Below are 19,963 nucleotides of genomic sequence, written 5' to 3'. Positions count from 1 at the left end.
TCATCCTAGAAATCCAACTTTCTGACGTGTGGTCCCCAAACTCTCCTCTTCATCCAAAACCTTCTGAAGTGATGCGTGCAATGACTTTCCTACTTTCTTTCCAGTCTGCAATGCAAAGAAAGCAAAACAAGTCTGAGACATATGCTTATTAACAGGAAGACAACTCTCACGTCCTTTTGACAAATATTTTCCCATTAATGATTAATATACACCAGCTGGTATAATAAAAACAAAAAGTTTTAATTAAGAAAAATTATGGTGGTGGAAGTTCCATTTTAATTTGACTCAGTTCTGGAAAAAGTACAGCGCTCCTATTTATCACAGAAGTATCCCACAATCATCAGTGCTAAATGTTGTGTCCCTGGATCGCCCAGGAGAACAAATTAAATTCACATCAGGCACAAACACACAAATTAGCCAGCATATGCAATACAAAGCAGTACAGTTTCTGTACAACACCATACGTACCCCTTGGTACCTAACTGGGTTGCTGTGTTTGGGGCAGTGTTGAACAGATAATCTCTCACCTCCCAAAAAACATCTTCTCATCATTACTTCTCATTTCTTCTCATCAGTTTACTCCCTCACTCCCTCAAACTGCTCACCACCTAGAAGAATTCTTCTTCCAAAGCTTAAGCTTTAATGCCTCCCACAAACAAGAAAGGAAAAGAACTCTTAAGCAGAATAAAATGGTTTGAAGACTCCCATACACACCTCTAATTAGTGTTTATGGAAGCACTGTATCATCTCAAACACAGTTTTTGAGGGTAGACTGTACAATGAAACCACATCAGTTCATTTTCTAGTTAGGGCTTAGTGTAGAGTAAAGTTGGTCATCAAAACAGAACTTCTGATCAGTGTTTTCTGCATTTAGACATCAGAAAATTTGCACTGGGGCTGGCTTCTACCATGAGCCTATATCTAAACTAAGCACCTCTTACTCTGTAGCAGCCCTACACCTAAAACCTCAAGTCTTCTGTGACATTAGGTTAGAATTGGACTCAAAATCCATCATGGCAGACATATCAGATGTCCATATGAAGTTCTGTTCATTTTGTTTCTTTTTTAGGATGCCAGATTAGAGATAAACCCTACTCATCACTTAACCAGCAGGATAAGTGACCTCTTTGGATGCAAGAAGACCCTCATTGGTACCGCCGAGATTAGAACTCTGGATTGACATAATGAAATAGGGAAATGCAACATCTACTCAACACAAAATTTCCACTGGAGAACAACTGTTTTCAAACTTGGCTCCAACTCCTGCATTCCTCACTACAGCCATGCTAAAATTAGCTCTGGATCTCTAGGAAACGGAGCCAGTTTTAAGTATTTAATTTTCATTCTGACTCAAAGTTCAAAACCCATTTCACTTTGATGTTCAAGGCCAAATCCAGGCATGAGAATTTATACTAGAAGACGGTTTCAAGAAGAGCCTGAAGTTTAAAATGGAATTCTCACATGGATGTGAACAACACCCAGATAATGGTATTTTAATGGAGTAAGGACATATCAAAAACCCAATAAAGGAGTAAAGAAAAACAACAGTAAAATGAGAAAAGCTTATCACAAAACAAATGAGTTGTTCTAGAACAAGTACGCCATGCACTAGCCTGGTAAAGTCCCAATCCTACTTCCACAAGGACATTACCATGTTAGAAGCTTTGCTCTTTCACTCTTTACAGGAAATAATGGGATAGGAGACATGTCTCACAGCTGTGGGTTGCCCAGCTGAAACAGATGTGAGTACTACGCACTCCAGGTATCCTGAAGTTTTACACAACTTCTATCCATATGCAGTTCTGTCTCAAAGGAACTGTCTGTGCCCTGTAACAAGTCTCTTTCACACCTAATACAAGCATCAGGGTCCTTGTTTTTGAAGTCCTTACTTCATTTCATATACTCAGGTTCCACTTCATCCAGTATCACCAGCATGCAAGACAGTAACTGCACAAAACTTCTTACCTCCATCATTTCAAAAATGCTCTCAGGATCAAGGCTACCTTTCCCTATTTTCTTCATACAAGTGAGGGCACCTTTACTGGTTATAGCAATAAGCAGGCTGGCCAAACAACAGGCTTCTTCCTGAAGGGTAGCATCCACCACATGCCTATATCCAATCTGTAAGTTAATGACAAAAGAATATGTCAGTTTGCAGTTGTTTAAGTTCTTTACTAAGAAATTAAACTGTAAGTTAGACAGTTACCTGTCAACCTCCTACCCTAACATCATGTAATCTTTGGTAGTGTTTAGAGACTGAGTTGATAGTACATCACTATGTACTATGTATGTATATCACAGTCAGCTTCTGACCACAAACTACATGCACATATGAAACAGAAATGAGATAACCATGTTTCTTCAGTTTTATTTTTTTCTGACCACCCTTTTAACTGTATGAAACTCCATACTCCCTTTTCATCTCATCTCCAAGGACGGAGTTCCCTCTCTTCCAGGCAAAAATGACAGATCTTGAGACTCAGGTGAGCTCCTGGTTCAGTCAGGTGGACTTCCAACTTGTTATGTAACTTGCTTAAAAGATACATCATACAAACTTCCCAGTAACAAAGCTAATCACTAACAGATGCAACGAAGAATGCAGCAGCCAGCAAAACAACTGTTAGCTGTGAGCTTCATGTGGAAAAGGAAAGTGAAAACCTGTTTGAAAGGATGATTTCACACCCATGAAAACCAGCAACAAACTCTAGGCAGATCACTCAACTTTTGACCTCTGCAATAATGCCTATTTGTTTCAACATACTGGAGCATCTGTTGCTCTGAATGTTGATCAATGAGTAAATGAAAAACACACAATGATGAGATTTCGAGAATGCATCAAGAGGAAATGTGTAAGTCAGAGATGGAAAAAAATGCTTTATAGTAGAAGTGGACGAGCCAACTGGAATACTTCCTAGGATGAACATATACACAGTTACCACTCATCCAACACCAGTTTTATCTCTGAGGAAAAAAAAAAAAACAACAGCTGAAATTAAAAGAAACTGAGGTCTCAGGGCAGGTGGTCAGAATTTTCCAGGCTTACTTTGTTCAGCGTGACAATGCAGGGCACATCATCCACATTAAGTCGAATACAATCGTAAGGGTCATCAGAGAGCTCAATCTCTTTAGAGCCTTCTTCATCCTCCAGAACACGTACTTTGGGTATTCTGCAGAAACAAGTATGTGCAAGTTCATTGTCAGAACAGACAGTGAAATGAGGCTACATGTTTAGAGAAAAAATCAGGACGTTATCAAAACATTAACAACTTACTGAACAAAAGATGAAAGATATTCAGTTGAGTTGGAAGATATTCAGAATGACACTGTTTATTGGCATCATTCAGACCTGTAGTTGTCTGACCCTTGTAGACAACCATAAAGCTGTCAGAATCACAGCAATTGCATTGCCTGGCAGAGCCATGCTATCAGTAGCAAATGTAAGCAGTAAAGCAGCTCAGGAAACAATGACACCAGTTAGGGAGACTTGGGGGAAGGGGTATGATGGCACTAGTAAAATCCTTTCTCTTTAGCAGCTTGGGAAGGTTGACAAGATATTCTCATTCTTTAGAAGCCAGAAGACTGCTGTTCTAAAGACAGATATACAGAAGCAATAGTCAAGGATAAAAACTCTTGTAGGAATGCAATTGTGAGTGATGAGATCTTTCACAAAGAAGTCAGGCAGGCTCATCAGTGGTACATAAAAAATATTTGTCACAGCCTTTTAATGGGAGTTTCAGAGGATAATTTATTACTGCATTCTTAGCATAATGAATAGCCATTTAAATCAATTTAGCAGAAGATGGTATCTCAAGGAGACAAGAAATTCAGCATCTTACAGAACCTCATTTATCCAGGTGCTAGAATGCAGTACTGAGATACTCTGCTTTACTGGCCAGTACAGCCCCCACACAACTCAAGTGATCTGCTCCCACTCGTATGTGTTTGAACACAAGAACATAAAATACTTGAAGATATCCCTGGAAAGCTAATTTCAGTAACTGTGTGGAACATAACCTCAAACTCTTTTTATGTTAGCACTTTTACAGTAGCACTGTTTTTCATAGCTAGACTCTCAAGGTTACATTTGTTTATGCATTCTGCACCAAATCCCTCTTAAAGGTTGAGATAGGGACTGAATTTTTCTCCAGGAAACCAAGTGATTTTTGTTGTTCCCTAGACAAATGTTTCAGTTATTTGTGGCTGGGGATATGAGAGCCAACAGCTAACCCATGTTTAGTAAAAACAAATTTCTTACAAAAATACTGCCCTGAGCCAAGCTAAAACTAAAACTTTCAGTAAGCAGATAGCTACTGTGTTTCAAGAAATTAGGATCAAAATGCTCTGTGCTACGTAACAACTCACTGGAGAGGCATCAAAGTCTATTTTCAAGCTAAAAATATGCCATTAAAATTGATGGAACAAAGTCACAAGGTGACTGCTCCTCAGGGTACACAGACAATGCACAGCATTGGACACCAGCCTAGACAAGGAGTACATGTGCCAAAGCACTGCGTAGAGAAAGAAGATCAAGAAACAGTCCATGAGATTGATTAAGCAATTTTAACCTCCATCCCAAAATAGTAATGAAAGCACAGCAATGTTTGGGCTGCAACAAGAAGCTGACAGGATTCATACCTGAAAATTCCCTGCAAGGAACTCTTTTGGCCAAGAACAGGTAAGACAGAGTACAAACTACGACTACTGGAAGGGATGAAAGAAAGCTACATACACATAAAAAACTAAGGATCCAAATGGGCATAGAGAGTGTTTGTAGCACAAAGAGCACGTCCAGAAAATGTGACATTTCCTCTCCAGGTCTGTGAAGATTTTTCTTAAGAACTAGCTGTACATGTTTGCTTTGTAGCTTTTATTCTTCTGTTGTGATTCCTGCAACTAATCAGCAGAGATCTGTACAGCAGGACTCAGTCACATAATGAACAACGCTTTTGTCCGTGCAACGGAGACACGTGGTTCACAGCAGCAAAACCTGCTTTACACTTACATGTAGGCATCACTTATGGGGAGGCTGGTGGCCCTGCATGTGGCAGGGGGGTTGGAGATTCATGATCCTTGAGGTCCCTTCCCACCCTGGCCATTCTGTGATCAGTTCTGTACCTGCCATGCTGCCCAGCAAAAAAGCAGCACATCTGCACGCCTGCTGTGCTACAAACTCTGTAGCTTTTGCCATTTGCCTCGTTTCTGTTGCCTCAGTTGCAATGGAGCACATTCCATGGGATTAGGTTTAATGCTAAATTTTGATGTGGTGGCTGCTTGCACATTTGGCACTATCCACTTCAATCATGGATAAATCTAGCCTTAAGCACGTTGGATTCAGTTAGGAATAAAGTCTGCTATCAGCCATCTTTCATACATGATCTGGATCTAGTTTTTAGAACACAGTAAGCAAGATGAATGAATCTCCAAAGAGTAAATATTCCCCCTATGACAGTCATGTTGTCATTGCTCCATGGCTGAAGGGGATACAGTGAGTCAGGTCAGACATAACAGGATTTAAATACTATAATCCTTGCACAACATTCCCAAAGTTACTATAATGCATTTACTTAGCCCTGAACAAAAAGTGTGCTGGATGACACAGCTATTACAAAACATGGTTAGAAGCAAGATTCTAAGGATAAAGCTTTTCAAATGCCCATCTGAATATCAGAAGAAAAAAAAAATGTTTCAAAGAAAACAACCCAGCAACTTGAACTTTCTGCTCTTGATTTTAAAGCTGAATTGAAGGCTGACAAAGATCTGAAAACACTTAAAACCTGGCTGCAAACAGATTATGAAAGGCGAGTAAGACTCAAAGAGAGACACAGACGTCAAGTGAAGTTCAGAACACTTAATCTGAAGTGATCTTCAAACTGACATCATCTTACTCAGGCAATAGTACTTTAAGGAAAGTGGGCAGCTGCTCTAAACTACCTTTGTATCAATCCAAAGAAAACTTAGTAGACATTAAGGGAAAGAAGAAGGAATACCGAACAAGGACAACAGCTTTTCACTTTGAATTTCAGCCCTGACTCTGTGAGCTCTGATGAGATTAGATGTACTAGCATTCCCTGCTCCCGTCATAGCAGTTTTCACAAATCAAAACTAACGTGCTTTCTGTCATGTCGTATCAGACCACGTTTTGGTTGGATATCCTACAGTGACAAGACTGAGGATGGTTACACACAGATCAAAGGCTGTACAAGAGACAGTTTCCAGAACAATCACAATATAGCCTCTATGTTTTGCATTTTCCTCCAAAAGCAACAAACTCACCCTTTTTTTTTTCATTTGTTTTTGAATGTGACCTTCACTCTTTATTCAAAACTAGAACTCTTGTTGAAGTAAGAAAAAAGGCCGAATAATCCTGCAAATAAAGGATGTGCCTTGAATCTGTGGAACAACTCCCGTGGGAGCAACTGGTTTTAAACACTCAACTTTTGCATCCTGGAAGCCCACACAGAAAGAGAGGAATTTCTTCCCTTTAGACTGCTGTCAAGTCTCTGTGAGCTGTTACACTTATTACACTATTTCTTACCTTACAAAAACAATCCACTGCTAAAAGGTACAGTTGAGAACTTAATTAAGATGGGAAAATTCTCAGCAATACAAAGAAGTCATTGTCTCAGGTGGGCTTCCCCCTTCCCCAGCATTAAGGTGTTTATAACCCAATATTGTATGCACAATAACACAATATTGGGTTATAAACAATAATTATAATAATATGCAATATAATTATAATAATAAGCAATATTATATTATATAATATTATCATGTAATATATAATATTGTGCTCCAGTACTGCACACTGCTTCCCTGAGGAATAAGCAAGAACTGTGCCACTGACTTCAGCACATCTCTAATTTACAGCTGGAAAACAACTGGAGATCCAATTTAAAACTTTTACGCCTTTAAGATTCTTATTTTTGCACCTCTTCCAGACATTTATGCCAGCTTTTTTAGCAAAACCATTCACTGGTCTCTTTCTCAAGGGTGCTACAAAACTCTATATTCCCTTAAGATAACGAAGATAAAAACACTAGAAAAAATTGCTTTTGAATACTACTGTCCTTAGAACACTCAAAATGTAATTCTATTACTGATACTAGCAGATTTCATTCTTCTGTTCTTTGAACTAAAATGCACAGGAAAAGTCAAACTGAAGACACATCATTTCACAGTCCCCACAACCTCTCAAACCATTTCTCCCCTCTGTTTTAAAGGCAGCTGTGTATTAACAGCCAATAAGAAAGAACACGGGAAAATAGAACTAGTTACAAGCTGCTGGTCATCCTGGCACAGAGAGGGCTTCTTAGTCAGAAGCATCACCTGTCAGTAAATGCTGCTTATTTTACAAACACAAAGGCCTTCAACAACTTGCAACAAGACTATAGTGTGAACACAGTGCAATACAACACTTTACTGGTAGGAGAAAGTCATGAGTTCATGTTACTTGCCTGCAAACAGACTGCTTTTTACCTGAATTGAAGTCACAGTTAAGGTTTTCTTACTTAAAAACAGTGAGCACAAAAGGCTGAGCTCATAGAAAGTATTTCTCTTCCCCTGTCACTTGCACTCACATGAAATGAGCTCTGTGCTTTACCTTGTGTTAAAGAGAGCTGCCTTCACCGCGATAGAGATTGCATCAAAGAGGTTCCCACCACATTCCAGTAACTGGGGAAGAGAAAAAGAAAAAAAAAAGAATCTCTTAAAAAGAAAAATCGAGTTAGTACCTTTAAATGAAGTCTCACAAAACTAAGAACTAGAATAGGCTAAAAAAAAGTTATCTTTAAAGCCTATGGCAATGAACACCAGGTACGAGATTAAAATTTCCGTAGACTGCATTATGCATGGGAAATAGAAGACTTAAAGCACTTCATAATAAAATTAATGATAAAATTTCATAATAGAAGCTGAACTGAATTCACTACTATTGTTACTCTTCTCAGTAAGGCTCTCAAGAAGAATACAACCAGACTATTTCCGATACACAGAATGTTTAACGTTAGCTCAGGAAACACCACCTTCCATTTAGTATTTCAAAAAGGAATCTTTGTTTTTTCAATATTAGATGGGCAAACCCAGTTGGTGTTACTGTTTCTGAAAAAGCAATGCAAATTCTCACCTAGGACAGAGAGTGAAGTTGTTTAATACTGTCATACATGAAATTTATTACACAAAGTATAGTTTGAAGGCACTTCTTGATTTATTCTCTATTATTTATGGAAAAGGAGTAATCCTTTCCATAAAATTCCAGTTTCTCTTGTAGCTGACAAAGATCTAAGGAAATTCTGTTCTCAAAGCCTGCTTATTGATAGCACTGTCACTTGAATCAAAGCCTGTGGAAGGAGGCTAGCTCAGTTTCTTTCCATTAAAGTCAGGAGAAAAACAGCCAAAACTGCATACTATTAAAAAATAGCAGGGCTCCCATAACCACTTATACCTTCTATAGGCTGACAGACAACTCAGAGATACATTTAGTGATAGCCTAGTGATAGCTCTCTGACAAGTCTCTCTCTCCACTCTGAGTTTGCTCACAGACAGTACTATTTGATGATCAAATCCCCACAAGCATTTGAAACTATGCTGGTATGAACACTGGACGTAATGCAGAAGCATCCGTTCTACACTGCACAACGAGAGCAAAACAAGCCTTACAGCACTGACGGTTCTTCAAAATCTATTTAAGAACGAGATTTCCTCCCACACTGGGAGCGAGTCATAAATCAGATATTCTGGAAAGACAGCTTATTTTTATTAAGACAGACTGAATTGTGTAAACAGAATGACAAAAAGTTGGGATGGAAAGCTAATACAAAGGTGATCAAATTATTTCCTTGCCAACAGCTGCTGGATACAGAGAGGTTAACTTGCCACTTTCAGGCACTATTGGATTTTAGTGGATAATGGAATAAGCCTGCAATATTTTTGTTATTAAAACACAATAAAGGGATGTGCTTGTACTGTTACTAGGTTTGTGTTCAAGCTACTATTCTAAAGCCTTATCTGTATTACACTGGCGCCTATGGGCTAGGAACTCGGCCTGTACCAAGCATGGTGAAACAATTCCTCCAAAAATAAATGAATGCCCTCTTCTCAGCCTAAGCATGTTGTCACGTTGTACTGAGGTTTCTACCTCCCCCTGCATTCATACAAAAAAAAAAAGACTGAAGAACGCCTGCTCAACTCTGAGTTTTGGGAAGCAAAAGTTTCTAGGAAGGACTCACTTCTAATTCACTGATACACAAAAGAGAAAGTTATCATGACTAGAAAAACAAACTATTGCAGGTCTTGCCTTATTCAGAGACTTTAATCAGAAAGGACTGATTTCTAAGTTGTTGGGTTTCTTTCCTCCAACAGGACTGGGTTAAGGTGGGGATCTCCTGAAGAATGCTCAGTAACATTTCAACAGAACCTAATGCAAGATCCAAGCACACCACGTAGTACAATGAGATAGGGAATGGAAAAATAATGCACAGCTTCAGCTTTCCTTGCTCAGTGTGGCAGCCTGCTGGTGTGTGTTATGTGAAGAAGGCAAAATGTGTCAAAAACATCCCTCCAAATCTCCTAAAACTTTATTTCAAACATCAATAACTCGGGAAGGGAAAGAAAAAGACAGAAAGACAGAAGGTGAGAACAGGCTGTAGCTCTGCAGTGCTGTACAACTCCCACATTCAAAGAGTAGCTCACACATTTGACCTTCTGCTGTTATTAAGAATATTTTGAAAGGTCAAGGTACATTTCTCAATCTTTAAATCATATCCATGTGTGGAGAGTGGGGTTTCTGAGTGATCAAGCAGCACCTATGTAATGTGTCTGGCTGAAACCTATAAGTATGAAGTGCTTGCATCAAGTACAACTATCACATGTGATACACACATTTTCTGTTTGGAAAAAGAAACAATACAAACACCTTAAAAAAGTTAAAATGCAGAAAGCTCGGGCAGCGTGGGGGCAGAATAGGAATGTTAACATTATCTAATTCTATCTACATCACAGCTCTTCCGTGGCTGTCACATAAAATTCTGCAGAATACTACATTAAAAGTCTCCTCAACTTTAGAATCCTAGTTACAAACCTACAACAGATTCTTTATTGATACTATAAATAAAGCTAAACAGAATACACTACAGAACATGGGTGTTCATAATCCTGACATGACAAGTAGCTTAAAAACATCAAGGCTGTTCTCCTCTGGAGCTGTGGACAATCAACAGATTTGTGCAGAACAACTCAAATAAATACCAGTTATAACCCATACAAAAGTTGAACAGAACAATTTCTGCAGCAATCAGCATTATGAAAGTCCTTGTTTATGCTGCAGAAGCAGCACATGGCTTAAATAAGCACAGCTCTTAACGTCCTGCACCTCTGCATGCAATTATCTAGTAACGGAAGGTCCCGGTGTGATTTCTGAGAACTAGCACTTTACTCCCTGTTAAACTGTGCCAAGCTCCACTGAGGTGGTGACTGGGGTTGTTAAAGCACTCGGCAGTGATACATATTTGATCATTCTGTATTTGGAAAAAGCCACAGTACGTTCTCTGTCTATGTAACTAGAGTAATGCTTTTGCTATTTAAAAACTTAGTGGATTAATTTTCACATTTATTCATATTTCATTCTTGTTTTAATATAAGTCTGTCTGCACCTTTTTGGGGAGGCAATGCAGTTTAACAGGTAGTAAGTAATTCATAGACATTAACTGATTCCAGTGCGTAAGATCCCTCAACATAATTTCAGTTACACATTTGGCAAGTGGAAACTCAACTCTGCACCAGTAAGAGTAGGAAACAAAGCTCTGGAGAGTATGACTTGCAGAATTCTATTAAATTCCCATGATGGGAATTTAAATATAGCATTACTTGGAAACTGAGCTGCTGCACACACAAGACTTACACGCACAAAATTGAGTTTCCAGTTTTTAATGGGAACAAATATTTACTTTCTTTTTTACATTCAACATGTGTATACAACTTCCTCAAAAGTGCCCAGGCCAAATGTTACGTCTGCCATACAAGTTTCACTGAACAAAGAAGTTGACAGGAGGGAAACTCATATTAGGGCTAATATACCTTCATGCTCAGTTATGCTCAATCAAATGATACATTCACTTAGAAAAAAGTTCAGCCTTTTTTAGTGGCAACTTCCCTGTGAATATGAGTTCACTGATTTTATTGGTGACAGATTTGCAGTATTTCAATCTGTTTTATTAGCTCTGTAGCAGAGCAGAAAGAGGAGGAAAAGAATAAGCAGAATGCAGTGACTGTTATAGACAGATTTGCAAGAGAGTAGCCACCCATGCTGTGAAACATTAAGCTGGATTAGAGGAAGAATTTTTTACATGAAGCTAAACACAGCTATGCTAATGCCAATGCCTTGAAAACCTCCTTGAACCTTTTTAGTTTTCATTTTCTTACTTACCAATACATCAACATAGAGAACCCAGCAGTGTTCCCCGGGATTAATGCAAAGAGATTTCAAGTCTACGCTCCCCTCACTGCTAAATATTCTGTAGAGAGTACTTGCTATTTCTGTGCCAAGTTCTTCTCCTCCCCGGCCTTCAAATTCAGGAGTAGCATTTGCAGAACTGGATAAAGAAGAAGAAAAAAATACCTTTCACTTTTGAGCTGCATTTCTTAAGTGCAAATATATATCTCAGCATAAAATACTAGAAATCTCCAAGGATTTACGTGTACAAGAATAAAAACTTAATCTGTAAAAAAATTATTTCCATTTTGCATAACAAAATGCCTTAATGCAGATGGATTGTCTATACTAAGTGCCAAATATGACGCTGACTAAATTCCAGTCTTCAGTTCCCAGCATTAGCATGAAAGGTGGTGAATTCCCCCTGCAATTAGTTCTTAGGCAACCTCACCTTCTATTGCCTCAACACTTTCAAGAAAAAGAAATGAGAGAAAATTGTACTAAGTTCAGAATGGCCAACAAGGCAGCCTGTTAGAGATGAACGTTAAATTAACAAGATAAGAAAGGAAGGCAAGAATGTAGTTAATAAGGTAAGAAGAGAAAGACATGACGTTATAACAAGGATTTGCAGAATTCATATGATTGCTTAATTTAAATTGGTAATTTCTTTTCTGTGAGTATACTCCGTGCCACCAAACCTCTTACAGACTGCAGTTCATTATTTTCAGCAACCACTGTTTATGGATAGGAGCTAAAAAACATCTTTTTTCCAGAAAGAATCCAACAAAAAAAACACGTGTGGTCTTTGTTTTCCCAATTCCAATGTAACAAACTTTATGAGGTCGTGCAATAAAGTGTTCACAGCTAAGAACAACATTCTAACAAACAGCAGGCCCATGCAAAATAAATAGAAACCAAAACCTTGAAATCACAATGAAAGGGAGCAGAAATGCCCAGAGATGAATACATGGTATGATAAGAAACATTTTGAACACACTCCCAGTGTACAGAGAGGGCAAAAGCGTGCTCAAAAGTGGACTTCTGGCAAGCACTGCAGATTTTGGTTTTAAATAAATTAGTCACATCTCCATCTCTCCAAGATCAATTTCTCTTGACGGAATATGAGAATGAAGGAGATTCCTCAGAATTAGCTTGATATGTACAAATCTCTGAATGTAAAAAAAAAAAACTGAATTGCACTGGCTAGGCACCCTGCAGTGCCAATTCCTCACGCACTTTTTGTACCAATACGAGGATCCTTAGCTCTCTTCCAATACTGAAAGAATGCAAACATACAGCACAAAACAAACTCTTGGAATATAATGGCTTCACCTTTAAAACTTGAACCATCAAGGGTGCTGTATCAACACAACTGTGGAGCCTACAAGGGAAGCCCCTGCCACACAGCAACTCTCCCAACTTTGCACAACTGATGAAAATTCAGAATGCTGGGAAGAGCTACTGGATTTCCTAGGAGTTATTTGCTGCTTATATAAGGAGACTTTACTATACATGCTAAAAAAATCAATACTGCTGTCAATGAAGCACTGACCTATGCTTGCAGACCACTTTTACTGTGCAAATAAGCACTGAAAACGTAATGCTATTGTTTGCAGTTGCATTAATATTATAGAATCACAGAATGGTTTGTGTTGGAAGGGACCTTTAAGATCGTCTAGTTCCAACCCCCTGCAGGGACACCTCCCTCTAGACCAGGTTGCTCAAATCCCCATCCAGCCTGGCCCTGCATGCCTCCAGGGAGGGGGCATCCACAACCCCTCTCTGGGCAACCTGTTCCAGTGTCTCACCACCCTCACAGTAAAGAATGTCTTCCTTAGATCTAGTCTAAATCTGCTCTCTTCCCATTTTAAAGCCATGCCCCTCGATCCTGTCGCTACATACCCTTACAAAAAGTCCCTCCCCAGCTTTTTTGCAGGCCCCCTTCAGATACTGGCAGGCTGCTGTAAGGTCCCCCTAGAGCCTTCTCTTCTGCAGGCTGAAAAGCCCCAGTTCTCTCACTCCTTGTAGGGGAGGTGCTCCAGCCCTGATTTCATAAGACAGGACCATAATTAAATGTACCTTAAATCTGGAAATATTTCCAAGTCAAGGCTTTAGGTTGTGTTAAAGGAGAACTTAGCCACTCAAGCAGTTTTTTTGCAAGTTCACCATACCATTGTTTAACTTCTCTTTAGAGTACAGTTCCTGCAAGCATTACGCTTTTCATGAGAAGTTGAATCATACAAACTTTAATCTACAGCTCATTATTTTTATACACCAAGTTTTATCAAATGCTCTAGTTTTGAAATACAAATGGTTGCTTTCTTTGACAGCAGGTCAAAGGTGAGAAGAACGCAAGACCCAACTGGAATACTGCAAGTTTTACTGCATCTTAATTCCATCATTATTTTAACACTTCAGTTCCACACAACCCAAGTGCAATTCAGAAGTAATGTTGTCAGGGTACTGACATAATAACTATGTGGTAAATACTGCCACCCAATGCTCACAGAATACTTCAGTAATTTAGACTATCAATAAAATGAAAGAGGGTTATCTAGTACACTAATAAAGGAAAAAGCCCAGAAGTATGTTTTACAAAACACAGAAAGAACTCAGTAGTGACCATGCTGAGTACAGAGCACAGGAAATTTCTACTCTCAGAATGTAGATTTAGAGAATTTTAAAACCATTTCAGTGTCACATCACACAACATTCAAGATTCTTCTGCCACAGATTGCTTCCTTAAAAATATTTTTTCTGTTCCCCATTTAAAATCTTTCTCCCAATAGCTGAAAACTGTTGCTCAGGCCTTTAATATACTGCCATCTACAATGCAAGAAATTATAGTAGGGAAAACATTTAACCAAATGACAGATAATCTTAAAGATGTATTTACTTTAGTAGTTTAAACAATATAGAATCCAAGAAGCACATAGAAGAACCTCACTATGAGAAGCAGTGTATCAAAATGTGCTGAATTACTACCACCTAGTGGGAGCCTGAAAAAGCATCAGAGCACTGAGAACATCTCACTACCCTATCTATGCAGAAACCAAATAGCTCTCACTTCAAACTGTGTCTTTGGGCTCTTCGTTAAAGCTAGAAGCCACCTTACCTTGACAGCACAAGCACAGGAGAAGTGATTACTCTTCTCTCAAATTTATGCTTTTGGCCTGTGTTATTACAGAAAGTGAGAACAGCACATTTCTAGAATCAACAAGATCCATGGATACTGCTGCACAGCTCCCTCCCATCTTACAAAGCAGTGGTTAATAGCTACAAATTAGAACCTAACATTAATCTAATGAGTTAAAGTTTCTCTAACACATCATTACTCAGAAAAGAAGCATCCCAGAATTGCTGTTCCTGCTGATGAACTGAAAGATCTGCCACCTGTATGTCATCTCTGGAATATTTTGTGCTGTCACTTCCAAGTACTGCTGCTGGGCAGAACACTAACACAAGTGTTAGCGTTAGAGAGTACCAGCGTATAGAGCTTCTTTTGTTGGACTTTGTCTAAAAACCAACAGAAACAAATAAAAACTACTTGGAGTATTTCATACATGAGCTTTATAAAGAAGTCAGCTCAGATACTATCTAAAAACAAGACCAAATCTGGAAAGAACGCCCTACTGTCTTACATTTTTTGAACAGTAGTCACAGATAAACTAATTCCTAGCTGAGTCCTTCCCTTGGCAAACCATAAGTTTCCATAGCTAACCAGGAGACTGTGATGCATGTATGAATTCTTAGATAAAATTGCATAATGCCAGAGATACAAAAGTATTTACACAGATAATACCAGTTACCTCAAAAACATTATCAGGTATATGAGTTCCTCTAAGTAAGCATATCTCAGCTTTACTAACACTGATTTAACTTCAGAGTACCAACAAAAAAAATATATATATATATATATCATAGGCAGAAGAACTAATTTGACAGTGACAAAGCTTTGAGAAGCTCTCAAAGCTTTTTATTTCATTAAGAATAGCTTTATGACATCTGCAAGACATGGATGCCACAGCTTCAGACAGCAGAGTCAGGACTAAGACCAAGATGTCACTAAGCTATCTCAGAGCAGTTCTGTTTCCTTCTAGCTTCCTTCACAATTCAGATGCTACTAAGCCTGTAAAGACAAGCAATGGTTTATTTGTAGCACAAAGCTTGGAACGCCATTGAAGACAGTTATCAATGTAGTTAATGAAATACTGATTTGATGATAAAAGTGATTAATAAATCCACATTCTAATCAACCTTTGTATCTGAAGTTTATGTCGTGTATTTTTTTTAATGGATGGTCTTGCACAAAGTACACTTTTTACACTGCTTTTAAAGACAAAGTAAGTAAAATCCTTTGAGATACAGTTTTAAGTATAATCTCTAAGTTAATTCTTTTCTTCCTCCATCTCAGTACCTGGAATACTTCATTACTGAAAGACATTGTCTATATTCAATCAGTGTTTAAAAAAAAAAAAAAAGGCAACTGATACTATAGAGCTGAAATGATGTTTCTGAACATTCACCACAGCTAAGATAGTAAAATAAACTGCTTCTGTTACTCAGACACTTAAAGCAGGTTAGGGCAGTGAAGATATACATTTCAGATCTGATTAGTTTTTTATTTCAAATGTGAGAAGCAAAGAAGTGTATATGCATACAGCTCTACTACCTTTTCTTCTAACGTACTAACCAGTCAACAAAAAATTCCAGATAACCTTCATCTGGTTTCTCCAACTTCGGTGTTCCCATTTCAGCTTTTACACCAACCAAGATATCAGTATGTCCCTGTTAAAACAAAAATACATCACACAGCTAGAACTATGGTAAAAATACACTCAGTTAAGATGCCTACAGCAAGCAAACATTTCTGTCTATTCTGTTGTCTTTGCTACTTGCTCTATCAGAGAATCTCAAAACAGAAAGGCTTTAGGAGAACAACGCTGTGCCCACATATCAGCTTTCTCAATGTTTAGAAGACAATCTTAATAGCTACAGCTTTTTATCATTTCAGTTCTGGATCAGTTATTTCTGCAGAATATTTATAATACTGCCAAAAAATGCCTATTTTCTTTACAGTCAACACATGCCAGAAGTAGCTTTGCTTCACTTAAAGGAACAGAACTATTTTTCCAGTGATTAAGCACAAAAGTATCTAACATTGAGTAGCAGACCAATTTCAGGCTCCGCTATAAATCTAGCTCAAATAGGTTAAGCTAGCTTGAATTATTCATATATCTTGTCATTATTTCCTCAACCCATCATTTCAATTAGTGCTAAGCATATACATACATGCATAGGTTGCTCTGAAAGAAATCTAAAAATATTTCCATGGAAAAAATAAGAGCTGCAAAGAGCACAATAACATTATTCAATTGAAGAAATTCTCAACTACAAAACTTTATCAACATAGTCACCATCACTCTGCATTTTCACCGCCGATGAACAAGAGACTGAAAGCTGAGCTCACAAAAATTTGCACCAGCAGAGGTAACCTACTGTTTCATAGCTATGACTGCACCGTTGCTAGGAAAACATTGCTTGAGCAGTCCATTTTCCATCAGCCCAAAACAGGGGGAAGACAGGAGGCACCAAATCCGGACTACACAGTGGGTGTGATAGGACAGTCCAGCCAAATTTGGCAATATGCTCCATGGTCTTGAAACTGGTATAGGGCCTGGTGTTACCAAACTGCAAGAGAAAAGCTGTCTTCATCTCTGTCTGACCCTGAAAGTTCAAGCCTTCAGCTTAGTCAGTGTCACAATGCAGCAATCAGAGCTGATGTTTTGTCTGGGTTTAAGGAAATTCAATAGGATCACTTTTTTCCTATCCCAAAAGACAGTGCACAATACTTTACCCACTGAAGGCTGTCTCTTGAACTTTTCCTTCAATAGGGAATTCTCATGCGACCACTCCATGGACTGCATTTTGACACCAGTGCATAGTGGTGACACCACATCTCATCACCATACTGATGTGATCCTGACAAACTTACATATGGTATTCATTCTGCATCTGTGTTCATGGGAGCCACCTGGCACACATTTTCTGATATTCCAACACTGCTACCATCATTTCTGATGCACTGAAGCTAATATTCAGCTCCATACAGAGTTCACTGGTCATAACCTGCTGATTTGCACAGATGAGCTGATCAAGACACTTAATTTCATCATGTGACAGCTGTGTATGGCCATCCAGAACATGTCTTGTATTTCATGTTACTGTTGCCACTGCTGAAATGCATCACCCACTGCTTCACTGTGCTCACATCCACTGCTGGGTTTCCATCAACATTCAGCAAGCAACAATGAATGTCAGTAGGTGCAAGTGCTTCAACATAAAGGAATTCAATTCCACGTCTTTACCTCAGAAACATTTCCATGTCAGACACCATTCTGTCAGACTGCACTTCTGCTGCTCACATGGCAACAAAATGGAATGAAATACTGGTGGGAAGATTCAACCTTTATTGCCATACCACCAACATCTGCCTCTAATGCTATGGGCCAACATAAAACAGGAGATGCTGTTTTTAGAGCAGCTGTCGCACTAGAGACACACACAGACATATTTACAGACAGCAACTATTTATCATAAGCCAATTGAAATAAGCCAGTTTCATCAGCAACATACGTGACTCCTGAGAGATTCACCTACCAGCTTCACTCTCGCAGATCCACTTGTGTTGGATACCACATCCGTTTCCACTTCTGCACATCTGTAATCTTCACAGCCACGGCCATCCACACGGAGATCCTCCTAAACACGACAACCAACGGATTTTGCTTAAGGGAATCACGAACGTAAAGATAAGAACTTGCGCTTTTAAAGTTTCCTTTTCCCGTGCCAAACACATCAACAAAGAACGAAAAGCAACTTTCACGTAAGAGTAGAGCAGTACAGCCGTTACCTGGACGCCGTGTATGATGTACAGCTTCTCCGCATCACTCAGCACCACAGACGCCATGGCGCTGCGCGCGCTGCACAGCGCTTCCGCTTCCGGCCGGCAACCGGCAGCCACCCCTTCCTCAGGGCCAGGCGGCGGGAACGAGCAGGCGCGCGCCCCCAATCACGTGAACTCCCCTGGGGGGGCGGGCTCTACGCCTGCGCACGGCCCCATTTCCGCAGGCGGGAAATGGTGCGGGTAGCCCTCGTGTAGTGTGCCGCGAGGCGGGTCCTGTCCTGTGTTTGTGCCCTTAGCTGAGGTAAAAGCGCCCCGAGGCCACTCGAACGCGTAGAGAAGGCTCGCTCGGCGCTCAGACCGTGAGGAAATACGGAGTTTTACCTCATGGAGGCATCGCGGTGGGGAAAGCAGCACTGGACCCGTGCTGGTGGTGTGGGAACGTGATTAAAGGCTCCGGCTTGACACTACGTTGTAATTGAGGGTTGTTTATTTTGGCAGCTTTCATTGAAGTGTTGCACACTCAGCACAGCTCTTGTGTATCGTTTCCAAATTACTTTGAAGCTGCCTTGAAGCCTCATGCAGGTGTGTGCCAGGTGAGGAGGGCCCACGGGCCATACACCAATGTCAGTGGGAGCCAGGCAGGCGTGTTTCTGGGCCACGTAGTGCTGGGAGCGCTGCTGTACTGTGGTGTACTGAGCACTGCCCCACAGGGAGGGCTGGCCATGGGGCACTCAGCTGCCAGCTGGACCTGTGGAGGCGAGGAGACAGGCAAGACAGGCAGGCAGAGCTTCTGTTGGCCTTGTGGAACATTTCTTGGCCCTGATGTGCAGTGTGAGACCTGCTAGAAGGCTTTGTACAAAAGTGAGCTCCTCATCTGAATGGAGATGTCGGCAGGTGTCCTGCGGAGTGCTTCCCACGAAGGGCGCAGTGAGATGAGGCTTTGGCTCTGGTCCTGCCTGGCTCCCAGCCGCACCCACAGTTGGTCAGACACAAGGAGGGGCAGCTTGCTTGCAGCTTGCCGTTTCTGCCATCCCAGCCCAGAGCTGACCTAGCATGGCCAAAGCCTCGCGCAGTCCAGAAGTGCAGCCAGCAGCTCCTCCCTGCTCACAGGCATGTAGGCATCCAGGCAGGTCTTGAACATATCCAGAGAAGGAGACTCCACAACCTCCCTGGGCAGCCATTTCCTACTTTGATAGTAAAGTAGCTTTACACAAGCACAGGAATTCTGGATCCGGCTCGTTTATCTGTCTCACGCAGCCTCCAGGGCTGGCAGATCACTGCCCCTTTCAGGAGGGGTGGCTTCCCTGGAGGACTGAACTCCTCAGAGGCAAGGTTGCCCTGAAGGCTATCGGACAAAAGGATGCGCTGTCGTTTTTAACAAGCACACAGTGATGTCCTTTCGGCAGACGGACGACCTGTGTTGGCTGAAATTAAAAAAAGACCGGGAGGGAGCCCGCAGGAGCTCACGCTGCCCGGCGAAGCTGCGGGTACCGCAAGCGGCAGCCGCCGACCGGGAGCGCCGAGCAAACCCAGCGGCCCCAGGTGCCGGCTGCGGCTGACCGGCTGCGCGGATCCGCTACCCGCATGGTGCCGGGGCCCAGAGCCCGGGGCGGGGCCGGCCGCCGCCACTT

The 19,963-nt window shown here is 40.5% G+C and overlaps 1 protein-coding gene across 1 annotated transcript; it reads right to left on the bottom strand.

Annotated features, from left to right (window-relative positions):
* EXOSC7 (exosome component 7) lies at window positions 1-18,395 on the bottom strand (the record flags this gene model as incomplete). Its single annotated transcript, XM_079538545.1, has 8 exons — window positions 1-105; window positions 1,966-2,121; window positions 3,044-3,167; window positions 7,601-7,671; window positions 11,420-11,585; window positions 16,119-16,213; window positions 18,086-18,187; window positions 18,339-18,395. The coding sequence occupies 8 exons, from the start codon at window positions 18,393-18,395 to the stop codon at window positions 1-3; spliced, it is 876 nt and encodes a 291-aa protein (XP_079394671.1).
* Window positions 18,396-19,963: the final 1,568 nt, after the last annotated feature.

This window comes from Tetrao urogallus (genome assembly GCF_951394365.1).
Source record: "Tetrao urogallus genome assembly, chromosome: 7".
NCBI lineage: Eukaryota > Metazoa > Chordata > Aves > Galliformes > Phasianidae > Tetrao > Tetrao urogallus.
The sequence above is the reverse complement of the archived record's forward strand: the minus strand, read 5'-3'. Positions and strand labels throughout refer to the sequence as shown.